Below are 15,044 nucleotides of genomic sequence, written 5' to 3'. Positions count from 1 at the left end.
CCACGAAAAGACTGGCGAAGACAACTGTATTGTGCTCACTATATTTTGAAAAACTGCGTCTATGCCAAGTACAACCAAGCTCCGCACAATTCTCCTTGTATAGTAGCGCTACCATGACAGACAGGGCAAAACACCGTACCAGACAACACATGGAGAGGTCATTGACGCGCAACGTAAACAGAACGAGTCCAGCTTTGAGTGCCCCTTAATGAATTTTAAACTATTAATGCGCAAATTCAATTTTTTTTGCATTCAAATTTGCGAATACTTACTCAAAAATAAACAATTTAAATGCCATTTTTCGAACCTAAGTGGCATTTTGCAGACATTTAATGACCTAAAGCCAAAAAGAAAATAAGAGGAAATTTTCGATTGATTACGGTAACATCAAATACGGATAGTTATAGTTTCTGGGAATGAAATTTTTTAACGTTAGCAATCTAAAAATAACTATAGGCGAAATACTTATCCAAATTTCCATTACCTCTGCTTTGAAAATTTCGATCATGTTTTTAGCCTCTAATTTTACGGTTGATTTTATTTTAAGACGCTCGATCGATTTTCCGACATTTGCACGGTAATTACTTTTATCGTCACCCTGCTTTTAAAATCACTTTTTACGCTGATTTTTAGCTCGCTACAATTAGCTCGAGCTTTGTCGAAGTTGTCATAGTCGATCGAGCTGGCAAAAGCTCTAGTCTAGCTGACACATATGCCGAAGCCAAGACGTACCGCGGCTGCAGGACTAGAAAAATGTTCAAATCTCACCTTGCCTTCTGCTCTTTGATTCCCGTGTGCATGCTAATTTGTTTGCCACCTGCTACGTCGGATCGCGATGCTCTGTACAAATTGGTGATTCCCTTCAGAACTCCGCTCACCCACGCGATGGCTAAGAAAGTAGTAAGCATCGAGTACATCCCACATTCTTTCCATTTTTTTCACGTTCTAATAATCCATTATTCTCGCCCCAATAGATGGGCATCATCGAGACCTGCTACTCCGGCCTGCTCGACCAAGTGGTCGTAGTGTCGAGCCAGTTCCGCGACTTCGACATCTGGCACAGGTACTTCCCCGCGGAGCTGCAGATGTACACGATCGGCGGCACCGCCGACACCAACTTCAGCTCCAGACTCGGCCGCGTGAACAACGACGTCTGGTCGCTCAACGACACCATCGGCCTCGAGTACTACTCGGGCAATTTGTTCTTGGTGCACACGGGTCGTCGCAACGTCACCGTCGCCTTGGCCCTCAAGCTCGTGCGCAAGACCGTCCTCTGGGACGCTCGCTCCGTCTTCGTATTCATCAATCAGAAGCTGCGATCGGTCTTGGCCTGCCGACAGGCGCGCCGGGATCTCATCGACGCCTGGATGCGCTTCGAGGTTTTTCGCATGCTCTACGCCTGCATCGACGCCGAGAATCGAGTTCAGATTTACAGTTTGAATCCGTTCTCGGTGGAGGTGACCGATCCCGAGCTGTGGGAGCTCGTCGAGCTCATCGAGTTGGCCAACGGCGGCCACAAGTACATGGCAAGCTTTCTGAAATTAATAGCCCCTCGAGTCGAAAAGAGACACTGCGAAGATTTGGTCATGGCCGTGGAGGGGCAAAAAATCGACAACGGTTATCCCGTTCTGGTGGCTGGCGCTCTGCGGGAAAAACTTTTCGAGCTGGAAGATCCGAAGCTGAACACCAGCCTCGTCGACTCGTACACCGGCTTGGACCTCAATATCGTGAAGATGGCGATGAAGAAAATGAACGTCACGACGGTCATTATCCTGTCCAACGTGTCGGGGCACTTTCACAAGGGCCAGCCCCAAGGCTCCTTCCGACAACTCATGGAGAACCAGCACGACATCCTGGTGGAGAGGAAGTATCGACGAAATATCGGTGAATTCTGGCGGCTGCAGAACACAGCCAGCGACGATAGGTCCATGTGCGTGGTGACGCGCAAAAAGAGCCACGGGTCCGAGGCCGATAACAGCGTCATCGTCGTGGAGGTGCTCCAGTACATAATCATGGCGGGCATCTACCTCGTGACCCTGCCGATCTTCGTCGTCGTCCTGAAAACCGGACCGCTCCAGGTCATGATGGAGTACTACCGGCTGAGCGGCGGACACGCCAGCCTGAGGATGCCAACGGCTTTCTTGCCTCGGCTCGTCTACATCTCCATGGTCTGGATGATATTCTTCGTCGTGACCGGCTGGTTGAGCAGCAACATCTCGGCGAGGATGGTCGAGTCGAAGAATCCCAACATCGACAACATGCGCGACCTCGTCAACTCGAACTACACGATCAAGGGCGTAACTGGCTTCCAGGAGTTCTTATTCGACGATCGTCTCGCCAGACGATTCATCAACATAACTACGGTGAAGCAATGCTACGAAGAGCTGAAGGAAGGCGCGCGTCTCGCCTGCATCGACGACTGCGAGCTAGCCCCGTACAATCGGTCGATTCATTGGCTGTCCAAGCCGATCTACCAGACGCTGATCGCCAACGTGGTGCGCGAGGACTGGCCGCTGCTGCGCAGCTACGAGGACCTCGTCCAGTGGATGGTCGAGATGGGCCTGATCGAATGGGAAAAAGTAATCTTCTTTCGGGCGAAGAGAAATCATCCCTTCGACGAACACGTGAAAGATCAATTGGAGATGAAGGGCCGGCCCTTGAAACTCCACAATATGAGGATACTGTTCGCCGTTTTCTTCAGTAGAATGTTGGTCATTGCTTTGACTATCTTCGTTGCGGAAATTCTGATCGATCGATACCTACAGAGGAAACGGCAAAACGAGATAATTAGCGTATTACTGAGCTTGCAGAGAGACATGAAAAAATATCAATTACAGAGACGTTTACAGGATGTAAGTGCACCTAAGTAGCTTTTAAATTTTTCTGGACAGTGCACTTTTCAAATCAATAAATGCTGCGGGCAATTAACCTTAATTACCGAGGGCAAAAGTCCATTATCTCATGCATAAAGCTTCTGAAAAAAATTGCTTACATTTATTGCGTAAGATCGTTGACTTATTAGTAAAAAAAAATATTGAGATTAATGATGATCGTAAAAAGCCAATGTTACAGTTTCGATCTACAAGTTAAATGTAGATCTAAAAATTTATTTATACAAAAACTACAATTGTCACATGATCAAATTATTACACAATTAACAATTTCTCCAAGATTCATAATTGTAGTTGAAATTTATTCGTAACTTCAATTAAAATTGCTTTTTTAAAACCTACTTTAGAACGATCCGAATGTATAGAATCATTTTATTATCAATTTTTTCCAAATTTGTCTACGGTATATTTAATCTAATAATAATATCAATAAATATGGCTAATAACGCAGTTGAACATTTTTAATTTCATTCGAACACACAACAGTGGATAACAAAAAAAGGTTTCAATTGTAATGAGGATCAACTTACAAATCAAATTACTTTAAATGCTTTAAATACTACTGTAATGTAAACTGTGTTACAACAAACCGTAAAATTTACGAAGATAATGAAAAATTTTGTTCGCTATATGATAACAGTTTTTATTTCGTTTTAATAAAATCAATATGAAATTTAGATTTCCATTATATCTTTGGAAACTTTAAAATGATTAATTAAAAATATTTAATTGTACTCTACATCTTTACAATAAAATAACTCCTAAACACTTACAGAGTAAAAATGGTATATAATACATTTCTTATAATTAAATCAACATTTTTGGTCCGTTCAGATATATTGCTACTCACAATCGATATGCATCCAATTTTTAGTTCTATTCAACTGTACACCCATACAAAATACAGGTTTTGTCGAGAATATTTTCCAAAATGAATTAATTTGATCAATTTTGATATGAAACTATTTCTAAATTTATGAGGTATAAGTTGATTTTATATATTTTTTGGAAAAATATATTTCCCGCAAAACTCTTTATGTATAGAGTTCGATGCTCCATAACAATTTTTTAATTATTTCATTCTCTGAAATACACACAACCTCATAATAAAAAATGCATAAAATTCATAAGCTCAATTTTCAATATTACAATCAAAATATACAATTCCTTGGAAGAACTTAACATTATACTGCTCGGTTTTTCGGATAAAAATACTTTATACAAAATTTGTTATTGACTTACTATATATAATAAATATATATGAATTACCTTATGTCAAACCGTCCGCACATTGCTTTCTTTCTTCCTCAACTTTTTGTCTAGTACGATTAAAGGCTTCTGTTTTCAAAAAGTCTACAGTTTTGTACACCGTTGAGCTAGGAGGCGATACAGGCGATATAGCATTATTAAAATTGTCTGGTTTATCTAAATCTAAGTCGAGATACTGTAAGTCGTTGAATTTACGAGAAGACGAAGCAGGTATAAAAGTGTTGTGGTTTTGGAAATAATAAATCTGAAAAGAAAAAAAATATTAATGAATAATAGGTTCGTTTTAACGTACACTTTAACAATTTTTAATGAGTCAAAAGTACCTCTTCTTTGTCTTGTTCATAGACGGTATTGTCATCGTCGGATGCCGATAGATGTCTATTAGAGTGTGCGTTTTGCAAAGTAGGGCTTCGATTCATCCTCGATTTTCCTCGTCCCGGAGGGTTGGCTAATTGCAAAGATTGCAAAGGACCTTCAAATTTTCGTCTTTTATTAGTATAAGCTAATATAATAGAAAAAGAATAGAAAGCAGAAGATACAGAAAGATAAAGAAAGATATAGAAAAATAATAGAAAAAAAGAAAGTATAAGAAGGAAAAAGAATAGAAAAAAAGAAGATATAGAAAGATATAAAAAAGATCGTAATCATGCCAATGATTACAAAGCAGAGCGCACTTACCAATATCGTGTGAGGATTTGTGATTCGGTGGTTTCAGTTTACGGTTTATGCTTGGTGGTTCAAAGTCGGGCGATGGCTCGTTACTTATCAACGATCGGGTATCACTAGTTTTACGACCGGGTTTGAGTTGTCTATAAACAACGGGTGGAGTTGGTCCTGAAGATGTAGGCGTTGTTGTTGGCGATGGAGTTGCTATCAGAGTCGATACTGTTTCAGCTCTGGATAATGGACTTGGCAGATTGGAATAAGTCGCAGTGCCAGACGATTCAGATCGCGGACTTGATGGTTCGTCGTCGTGAAAATCGTAACGGAATACACGATGACCATCATCTATTTGTTCAAGTTAATTGTTTAGACGATAGATTAGTAAATTATAATATGACAGTTAACTTGTAAATTTGCAAATATTTGAATGGCAAATTACCGGTAACATTTGTTGGTGCAGCATTTGTATAACAATGTCTCGTTCTTCTGCCTAGTGTATTGGTAGGATCAATAGCCTCAGGTTGATGAGATCTTGGAAAGTCATAAGTTTCATCAGTCACTATTGCAGTAGCTGGTGTGGATGGTGCTGATGCTAATGGAGTTATGGGTTTTGTACTCTCTGTGGCTCCATCAAGATTTAGATAATTATGACCAGGATTATTGAGAAACATATGAGAGGGTTTTGGTGGTCTTGGTGGTGCAGGTGCTGTTGGTACTACAACTTCTTCAGGGGGTGGTGTATTAGGAGTTTCACGAATTTTCATTTTTCCAAACCTCTTCTGTGCACTCCATGAATTAGCATCTGCTTCACTAATATTTGCCATTGACTTATTCTCACCTTGAATGAAGTAAATTTTAATTATTTTAACTTGCTTTTAATAACTATTTATCATAATTTTAAACTACCTTTCGGTTCGTTAGGTGATGGGAATGTTTCCCAATTCACATTAGGAATCGGAGTTGAGGATTCATCATCAGTAAAAACACTATCCGCATCAGTTGTAGTGGGAGATCTTGGTGGAGAAGGTGCTAATTTTCTGGGTGCATCATAATGTTCTCCACCTTGATCATGTGAATTGAGAGAATGAATTTCAAAGAGACTGCGCCCTGTTATACACTCGCTTATTGGTATGTAAGGACCAGACACTGTACTAGCTGGTGAAATAGGTGGAGAATCTTGTGCATCAAATGTAAACACTGCAACAAATTAAATTCAAAATTTATTAACTTGAAAAAATACACAACAGCTATGAGATATTTAAAATTTAAATAACGTACGCCTGCTCTGAGCATCTTCTTCTTGAGCTTTCAATCCACATACTTGACAAACCGCATCCACCCATTTATTCATATCATTCTCATTTTGTGCTACCAAGTAGTAAGTTCTTTTTGGGGTTTTTAAATTAAACATATATTTGTACTTTTGTTTTCGATTTGTAAATTTGAGACCAGCATCGACCTATGAAAAATAATTATTTTCAATATATCCAACAAACATTTCATGATAATGTTTCAAATTATTACCTGCTCGCACTGGTCCAAATCAATTCTGCCTTTTGACTTTTTACACGTCTCATCTGTGTAATATTCCAGCATGAATTGACCTGGCAATTCTCCGCTGTGACGAAGCATGAACCATCTTTGTCTCCATCTCTAAATATAAAAATTAATTGAAAAACATTAATTTTTTATAATATGTTGAATGATTTAAAAAAAATCATCAGTTGATTGATGCGATAATAATTTAGTCGCGGGTTGCTTGACATTTAATTTACGATAGAGGAATCTTCGAAAATCATTTTAAACAAAAAGAGCGATTAAATTATCTTATCTGGCTTCATGCTTATTCATCACAATCTCGTACTCTCTCCGTAATCTAGCGGAAATCCAAATGTCAAAAATATTGAGACACAATCGGAAATTAAAACAAAAAAATGAGAAAAAAGTTTCCGTTTTAAAAGGTGCAATAAAACTCTTTCTCTCTCTATCTCTCTCTTTCTTAAATTTAGCGGTCGTTAAACAAGCATAAATCATTTTGCACACTCCTATTCGTCCTTGCTCTCGAATAATGTCTATAATGATCGCGATGTGCATTATAACACACATCGCGCGCGGACAAGTGCCAATGTGTCCATAGTATTCATTAATGTGTACTATAACATCTGTATGTACGACAGCGATTGTCGCTCACACATACACAAAAGTCATGCTAAGGAAAAACAAACGGACGTGACGATTACGGAGCAATACGGCGTCATAGGCATGCATTACACAGCAGCAGCAGCAGCAGCAGCAGCAACACCAGCGGTGGCATTTATATACATTACTATATAGCAGTGTGCACCTGCTCGCGACTGTATATATAGTTATAACAACAACGCCAAGAATAAGCCCCGAGATAAGCATGAAATGTTAAAGTATGATTTATCATTGAAAGCACGTCGCTCCAATTCTTTACAACGGACACCCAAGATAATTTATTTATTGGGCAGTTTTTTTTTGTTCTCGAGAGAGAATGAGAATAACACGTGTCATTTCGCGAGATTTGCATCTCTTCTCTGGTGTTTTTCATTAATATAAACGCGAGATATGCACAACACAGCGACGAGTCGCTGAAAGTTCTCGAGAGTGAATGCAACTGGTGGGTATAATGAATGTCATTATAACCTTGAGCTAAAAGAGAGAAAGAGACAGAGAGAGCGAGACATAGACGGAGAAAGAGAGAGAGAGAAGATGAATTTTCGCAACGAAAACAGAAAGCAATTTGCAATTATAATAATAAAACGAGAAAGACAGACAGACAGACAGAGAGTGAGAGAGAGAGCAGCGCGTAGATGAATTTCTAAAATAGCGAAACCATTCATTCATCGATATATGCGTGTAACGTTATTTTGACACGTCTCTCTGAATAAAAACAGGGTCAATCGTTTTAGATGTCCGAAACAACGTTCAAATACGCACGTATAGCTTAATGTGCGCGACATCATATTCGCACACGTATATAAGTATATTCATCTCCGAAAATAAACATCGAGCTGTAGATGTCCTGTAACCTCAATTTCCCTCTCGCACGGCCGCACAAAATATCGCAAGGATCGCGCACCGCTATAAGCCTGCATCGCAAAGGCTGAGAAAAGAAAAAAGGAGCAACGTATAATATAGGGCCACTAACCGCGTGCCAAAAATGGTTCGTCGGCGGCGACTTGATGAGCCAGCCCTCGTGGACGATCTCCTGATTCGTGGTCGACTTTAGAGTGCTCATGATGACTGCGACGACGAACAAGACGATGTTGATTCGATGTTATCAACGACGAGCACAACATAACTTGCGGTACTGGTTAATCACGCAACAACGATCGGCCTGTTGCTCACCATCACTATCATTTTTTTCAAAGGGTTGTTTCTTTGTGCAACGTATATATCAAAAATATAACGATAAAAAATAAACGCACAGGCACGCACGCACAGACACCGCACGACGAAACAATGCTAATAAACACGGTGTTTATTAAAATATCACTTTACAAACATAAACGAAAGGTTAGGCTACGACGTTCGATGTCATTTCGTACTGTACAACATATATACAACGATGTACGAGCGATGTGTGTGTTGTCTTTCTCTCTTCGCATGCCTCTCTGCTGCTGCTGCTGTATTATGTGCCTGTGTCTGAGGAGCGAATAATCGCGTGTGACGCGTTTGTATCCCGCAGTCGCTCGAACGTCGGTCGGGCCGAGCTCTCTATATATATACTTCTCTCTCTTTCTCTCTCGCAGACGCGCAGAACACGGCGCGCAGCAGCCGAGTGCAAAAGAGAGAGAGGCAGGCGGCGTATTTGGCCAGACGCGAGACGTGCCTCCTCCGATCGCACCGACGAGCCAACGGCTCCGATTGCTCCGATTATGGGAACATTTTTCGGTGTCGATTTACATAAATTGGAGCAAAATCACACCCAAAAACACGTTATGAATTAGCTCTACTGAAGCTGAATTAAAAACTGAAAATTCTACACGATGAGCGCGTCTTCTGGGCAACGTTTTCATAATTTACAGATCGTTGACATTTAATTTTATAAATACATTATCGAGCTCGGGAGAATACATAGTAGATAGCGCCGTAACATTTTGACGTTTCGACATAACATACAATACATTCATATTTGAGTATGATATCCTATTTATAAATAGTGTCTTTAATATTAATGGGGTACGCGTCGTTGACTAGAGCCCGAGAAATGTGGTGCCTTTTTATCTTTGACATCTTATTCGTATTCTCTGTAACGTTGCGCGTCATACTTCCGTAAAAGCTGAAAGTTTCGGATGATTATTCGGCTTTGTTATTCTTATCGTCTGTAATGTAATTTCCTGGAACACTCACTATATAACAGTGTGGGGAACAAAAGTAAAAGGAACAACCACTCGATTCTTTTTTAGCGTATTAAAGTAGCAATGATTTATTACAACGATAAATGGGTGTATAATGTAATTGTTCAAAAATGGTTCAAAAAATGGTTTACAATACTTTTTTCTTTCATATAGCATCGACGTTTTGTTTTTCGTGATTCGTGCACACGTTTTAGTAATTCCATTGCTCTCGACGAATACGAGGATTCTCGATTTGTTCTCCATGCGTTTGAGTAAAATATATAATTTAAAAAAATCTTTGGTAATATTCGTGTAGCGAGAAAAATTGTATTGACAGAGCTCTTCCTCGTTACGCGAACATTATTTTTTTAGCTTACGATTAGGGTGGAGCTTAATACACACGTGATTTTGTGCTTATCAATTTTCGTCAATGGTCAACAATTTTCGTAAATTCGTCATTTCCAAAATACGCAAGCGTAGAAAAATTTAAATCAATAAACTTAAAATCAAATTTATGTGACATGGTGTTACAATTAGATTTACTCATTTATTTTTAATTAATTTAGCGAAAAATAAGACATCTAAATTATATTTTTCGAAAGTACGAGATAAATTTTCATCATTTACAATTAAATAATAAGTACACCGATCCTTAGATATCTTTCAAAACAACGTTTATAAAATATAAACTTCAGGGGTGTACCATCGATATAAAAACTATTCATAATTTAATATATTGTTTCATAAAGTGAACAAAATCAAATAAAACGTTTGCAAAAATATTTATATCTATGCACAATTAAAACAGTAACGATTTACCAAACCTTAGTAATAAAATAGAATAAATAATTTTAGTCAAAATTATCTGCTATATACTATCGCAAAGTATAGTTTGACAGCACTCGACTAATATTAGATTTGGCTGATCTTGGATAAAATTAATAACTTTTACGTCGCGATAAATATTTTTTTCGTCAAAATGTTCTTTTGGGTAACATTAAAAAGTGGAATGCTGCTTATCACTTATACTATGCACGAATCCAAAGAAATTTCAACAGAAGCTGCTGATGCATTGCGATTTGAAACGCCACAGAGCTGATGATAATAATATCAATAAAAAAAAACGAAATGTCAGAAATGTCAATAAGTACCATCGATCAATCTCGTTTACAACTACGATTTCGTTTCGGCTGGATTTTCGCGCGTTAATAATGAGTTCTGCGTTAACAACGACGGAGGTACACTTTTGCCGCTCTGCAGACTCGAGTGACTGGACGATCGGCTGTGACTTTGACTGCCTGCCACCACCTGGGTGGCACCGCCCACGGGTGTTTGGACAAGGGGCTGCGGCGGGGTCCGCGCACCGGAGCCGTGGCTGGGCACCGAATTGGCTTGCATCTGCATGTGATACTTGTAGATATTCTCGGTGCTCTCCACGACGCCTGTGAATGAAATTTGACACACATTATGAAAACAAAACTCGAGTCAAGGCCAAGTTTACACTAAATTTGATAATATTGATGAAGATTGATGATTTCGTGAGAACGCGTTTTGAAGCGTTCAAAATATATAAAATAAAATTTATTTTTTATGAGTATTCATGAAATAATTAAAAGAAATAATTTTACATGAAAACTTTGATAAATATTCCCAGGAACATTTAAATTTAGTTCATAAAAGCATTTTATGTGATAAAATCAAAAGAATAATGAAATGAGAACAATGATTTTTTTTAAATGTATTTTAATGTTCGCTAGAAAAGCTCGCTCGAAAGATTCGTAAGAATCTCCATCCCATATAAAATAATAAGCTTCGCAAAATGAATTATGAATTTTATAGTATAAAAATGCAAAGCAACGAATAGAGTCCAAAGCCATTTATAACAAGCGCATGTACCCCATCAAATAATTTTTAGCAGTTGTATTTATACCTTTTTTCAATGTAGTGCATATAATTAATTAAAAATAATTATTTATCGGCAATATTTTCAACGGCAGGTTCGCTAATTTTATCGCCAAATTTAATCAAATGAGTTCCTGAAAATTTCCATCAAAACATTCATTGTTATATGCAAGTATTACAATCACAGATCAGAGGAAGTTTAGTGACGAGGACGGACCGTCGACAGCTATAATCTCGAATGAAATGAATCATTACGCCATAACGCAGTCACTGCGATAAAATGAACGCAATTCTCTATTGTAAAATTTCATTAGCAGTTTGAGAGTGAACGGAAGCTTAATTTGAATCTATTTAGAACGGGTTTCGAATCTTATTAACTTGAATGAATTTAATAACTACTTTGTGAAAAAGTTCTACGAAATTATGATTAAGTTATTATATCTTGAAAAAAATTTGAAGAAAAGGTCAAAAAAATTTTGATTGAAAAAGAAAATTCAAGCACTGCTTACCGGCTTGTAAATTTAGACTGCGACCACGCACCCCGGTCTCTTTAGTTGGTGGGCTCCACCAATTGACGATATTTCCGACTACCGGCACGTGACGCAGGATTCCCTCCTGCCACATTTTTTCCGCATTCTCGCGCTCCAAATCGGTTTGAGCAGCTTCGATTCCTCGTTTCACCACTTCGGACATGGTATCCATCAACTTCGAACTTGCCTCCACTTCCTGTCCAACTTGGAGAACTAGAGATAACAGCTCGAATACGTCTGGAAAATGAAAGAAATTTATTTTAGCCATAAATGATTCGTAATAATGAATGAGAAAAATTGACGAATCACATACCAGTGTCTTGTGTAACCATTCCGAAGCGTACGCAGGCGAGACCATCGGCACCTTCGCCCAGAGAAAAAGCTCCATCGGTGCTGCGCAACGTTTCAACGAGTTGAGTATTGAGAGCGTTCAATTCCTCTTTGGCTTGATCTGTCATTACGTGTACCCAAGTCGGAGGTGCGTAGCGAACACCTCCCAAACCAGCCCAACCTTGCATTTCAACGAGATGAAGCGAATCGTTTTCTTTGACGAGTTTTACGAACGTCTCTTTGTGCTGTACAGTAGCTAATAAAATTTCCTGAAAAAAGACACGAAATAATTAAAAATTTCACGAAATTTCACGAAGCTTAAACTTTTTCATCCACTCACGATTTGTTGTTCCAAGCAAGCAATCACATCGTCGATATCGTCGCTGCTTGGAGGTGATTCAGTACTCTCCAAAGGACTTATTCTAATAGCTATGCCGTATTGTTCGAGTTCGCAAAATTCGAGTTCTATGTTTTCAACGTGACGCTCAAGTATTTGTCCCAGCCAAGAATTCAGTTTATCGTAGTAAGGCGGAATACGTTGATCTTCGATGTTAGGAGGGACAAACTGAAATACCAAAGCACTTGTGACACTTTGCACGAGTTGCGCGCTCGTGACCGCAGTCGTTAAAAGCTCGTTCATGGAAAAGGTACCTGATCCTTCTCCTGGTTCTTGACTCTGTAAAATTTACGTAATGGATGAATTTATTTTCCTTGAATACTTTTTTTTAAGAATGAAATATCAATTTACCAATATTCTGATACAGTTAAATTTTTTAATCTTGTGATAAAGCTCTTCAATTGCTAAAAAGCATCTCTTAAATCTATTGTAAATACCATCACGGCCTAATACTTGCAAAGCACTCCAAAGAGGTAAAACAGGCAATCGTCTTGATAGCGAATCCTGTACTAAACCCGAAACAAGACAAAGTGTAGTTTCTCTTGGAGATAGTCTAGCACCTTTTGTATCGACCAATTTATACAATGTAACACATGGTAATGACGGTATGCCAAGCCAAATTCCTAGAGGCAACGTTATACTATGAGCGATTTTCGTTGACTGGAAAAATAAAGTTTTGTGAGATACATTGATAAAAAAAATAAAATGATAAAAAAATGGGAAAAAAATTCTTACCAAATCTTTCATTGAGTTATTTAAAGCTAAGGCTGCCAAGGAGTCACCTCGCAAGTGCAACCAAACATTATATTTATCACACAATTCTTTAAGTCTTACTATATTATCACAGTGCCCCGTGAGAACAGAACCTGCTTCTGCCAATAATAGAACAGGTGTAACAGCATTTGACTGGGAGTCTTCAGCTAGTTTTTTTTCAAGTGCTGCAATATCCATTGTATGTCTGGAGCCAAACATAGTGTTGAGTGGAATTGGTCTAATACAGTGCAATGGTAAGGATAGCTACAAAATGCATTAAGTTTATTAATCAAAAGTGTTATACAGAATTTTAACTTCCTCATTTAATTACTTACTTGTTTACATAAATATTGAGCAGCAAGAAGAGGTGCAGAAACAGAACTATAAATCAATGGTGGAGAACTTGCCAATGCACCAAAACCTTCATCCATATACCTTGGGTATTTTTTGTGTAAAGCTAGTCTAGTAACTCTTACAAGACCTTCCAATGGATCTTCATGGAAAGACACAGCACCATCGACAAATCTAAATATGTGACTTAGCCATCTAGTTGTATCAGCTGATATTCGACCAGCCAGTCTTTGTGCATGTGATTTAGGTAATGACGTTGCAAGAGCAGAGATCGAATGAGATATTAAAGATAATCGAGCAGCATCTGTCATTGGTGATAAACCAGTCGGTTGATTGTGTTCAACTTTACCATCAAAGGTATGGGGACCTTCTTCATAACTCATTAAGTCCTAAAAGATTCAAAAAATTTGAATTAAAATGGTGTGGAGAAAAATTAAAGAGTAAGTGAGTGGAAATAAAACAAACATTTACCTGAACTGTTTTCAATATGTCATCCGGTGCTTTTGAATGTGACAGAAAACCAGATGAACTATTCCATGCAGCACCTTGGGTTTCTGTACCTTTCTCAAGCGATTGCTCCAACTTTGAAATAGATTCAGTAGTTTGCTGTTTCAATGTTGATAATACCGTATCCAATGGTGCCTATTAAAAGCACAAAAATGTTTTAATCGAGAAATATAAACATTCAAGGTGTCAAATTTCCATACAAATTAAAACAACAAAAGTTTGTTATAATTTTACCATTGCTTCAGTAAAAAAATTTCAAAACCAATCAAACGTTCTAATTTAATGTTGCCATAATCCATAAAATTGAATTAGCAACAGTGCAATACATCGCTTGCAATCTAAAACTCCAGTCTCTGACTCATTTATGAGAACAAAGTCGATCATTGTTTCATCAATTTCATTCTATAAGCAAACTCGGCACATAAATATTCATGCATCGAGTGCACGAGCTTAGCTAACCATTATTGCACGTCATTTTCATCGAGTGTACAACATTTTCGTATTAAAGGCCACGTTCCACATCAGTGGCAGGCTTTTTATTAGATCACATCGCCGATTAAATACACAGGCGCGAGACGTGCTGCGCCAAATGTTGATGGCAAAAACGAAACAGGCAGCAGAATAAAAAAACCAACCTCGTTAGAATCGCTGTTGGAATCGTTACGCTCGTGCATTTCCATAGCTGCGACTGCAGACGTTATAATCGGCATTTCCGTATTGTTATCACACGCTGCAGCAGCAACCGCCGGAGCAGCAGCCGCATCAGCCGTGTTAGCCGCTTCGGCAGATTGCATAGTGTCGTGGCAGATGTAATGATTATTAGCAGTAGTAACGGCAAAACATTAGCGAGAGCTTGAATATGCGCTGGCTGACTGCTGCTGTCGCTCGAGCACCCAAATACTACGCACACGCACGTCCTAACGGTCAGGGAATTCGTGTGAAACTAAAAAGGCCGCAGCACAGCAGCAGCAGAGATTGACACAGCAGGTAGTATTTTTGCAGCGTGTTGTACGGAGCCTTGTTATATAGCAGTCATAATACAGCATATATTGTAAAGTGCTATGCTACAGTACGAGTACGTTTGATA

The 15,044-nt window shown here is 38.7% G+C and overlaps 3 protein-coding genes across 3 annotated transcripts; 1 reads left to right on the top strand and 2 right to left on the bottom strand.

Moving 5' to 3' along the window:
• The first annotated feature begins 951 nt into the window (after positions 1-951).
• Positions 952-3,002, top strand: LOC111694482. Its single transcript, XM_023462909.1, has one exon. The coding sequence runs from the start codon at positions 975-977 to the stop codon at positions 2,868-2,870; it is 1,896 nt and encodes a 631-aa protein (XP_023318677.1). The 5' UTR covers positions 952-974; the 3' UTR covers positions 2,871-3,002.
• Positions 3,003-3,066: 64 nt separating this feature from the next.
• On the bottom strand, positions 3,067-8,505 carry LOC106654758 (GRB2-associated-binding protein 2-like). The gene is made up of 8 exons (XM_014374762.2): positions 7,996-8,505; positions 6,348-6,476; positions 6,102-6,282; positions 5,730-6,020; positions 5,263-5,661; positions 4,839-5,168; positions 4,484-4,632; positions 3,067-4,404 (listed from the first exon to the last, which is right to left on the bottom strand). Exons 1-8 carry the CDS (start codon positions 8,083-8,085, stop codon positions 4,162-4,164), a joined length of 1,812 nt encoding a protein of 603 aa, XP_014230248.1. The 5' UTR covers positions 8,086-8,505; the 3' UTR covers positions 3,067-4,161.
• A 750-nt stretch (positions 8,506-9,255) lies between these two features.
• LOC106654635 (putative pyridoxal-dependent decarboxylase domain-containing protein 2) lies at positions 9,256-14,985 on the bottom strand. Its single transcript, XM_014374595.2, has 9 exons — positions 14,593-14,985; positions 13,922-14,092; positions 13,435-13,839; positions 13,082-13,363; positions 12,698-13,006; positions 12,290-12,625; positions 11,933-12,218; positions 11,599-11,856; positions 9,256-10,629 (listed from the first exon to the last, which is right to left on the bottom strand). Exons 1-9 carry the CDS (start codon positions 14,749-14,751, stop codon positions 10,361-10,363), a joined length of 2,475 nt encoding a protein of 824 aa, XP_014230081.1. The 5' UTR covers positions 14,752-14,985; the 3' UTR covers positions 9,256-10,360.
• Between the last annotated feature and the right edge of the window lie 59 nt (positions 14,986-15,044).

This window comes from Trichogramma pretiosum, unplaced genomic scaffold (genome assembly GCF_000599845.2).
Source record: "Trichogramma pretiosum strain Unisexual culture from Peru unplaced genomic scaffold, Tpre_2.0 scaffold1, whole genome shotgun sequence".
In the NCBI taxonomy this organism is placed as follows: domain Eukaryota; kingdom Metazoa; phylum Arthropoda; class Insecta; order Hymenoptera; family Trichogrammatidae; genus Trichogramma; species Trichogramma pretiosum.
The sequence above is the reverse complement of the archived record's forward strand: the minus strand, read 5'-3'. Positions and strand labels throughout refer to the sequence as shown.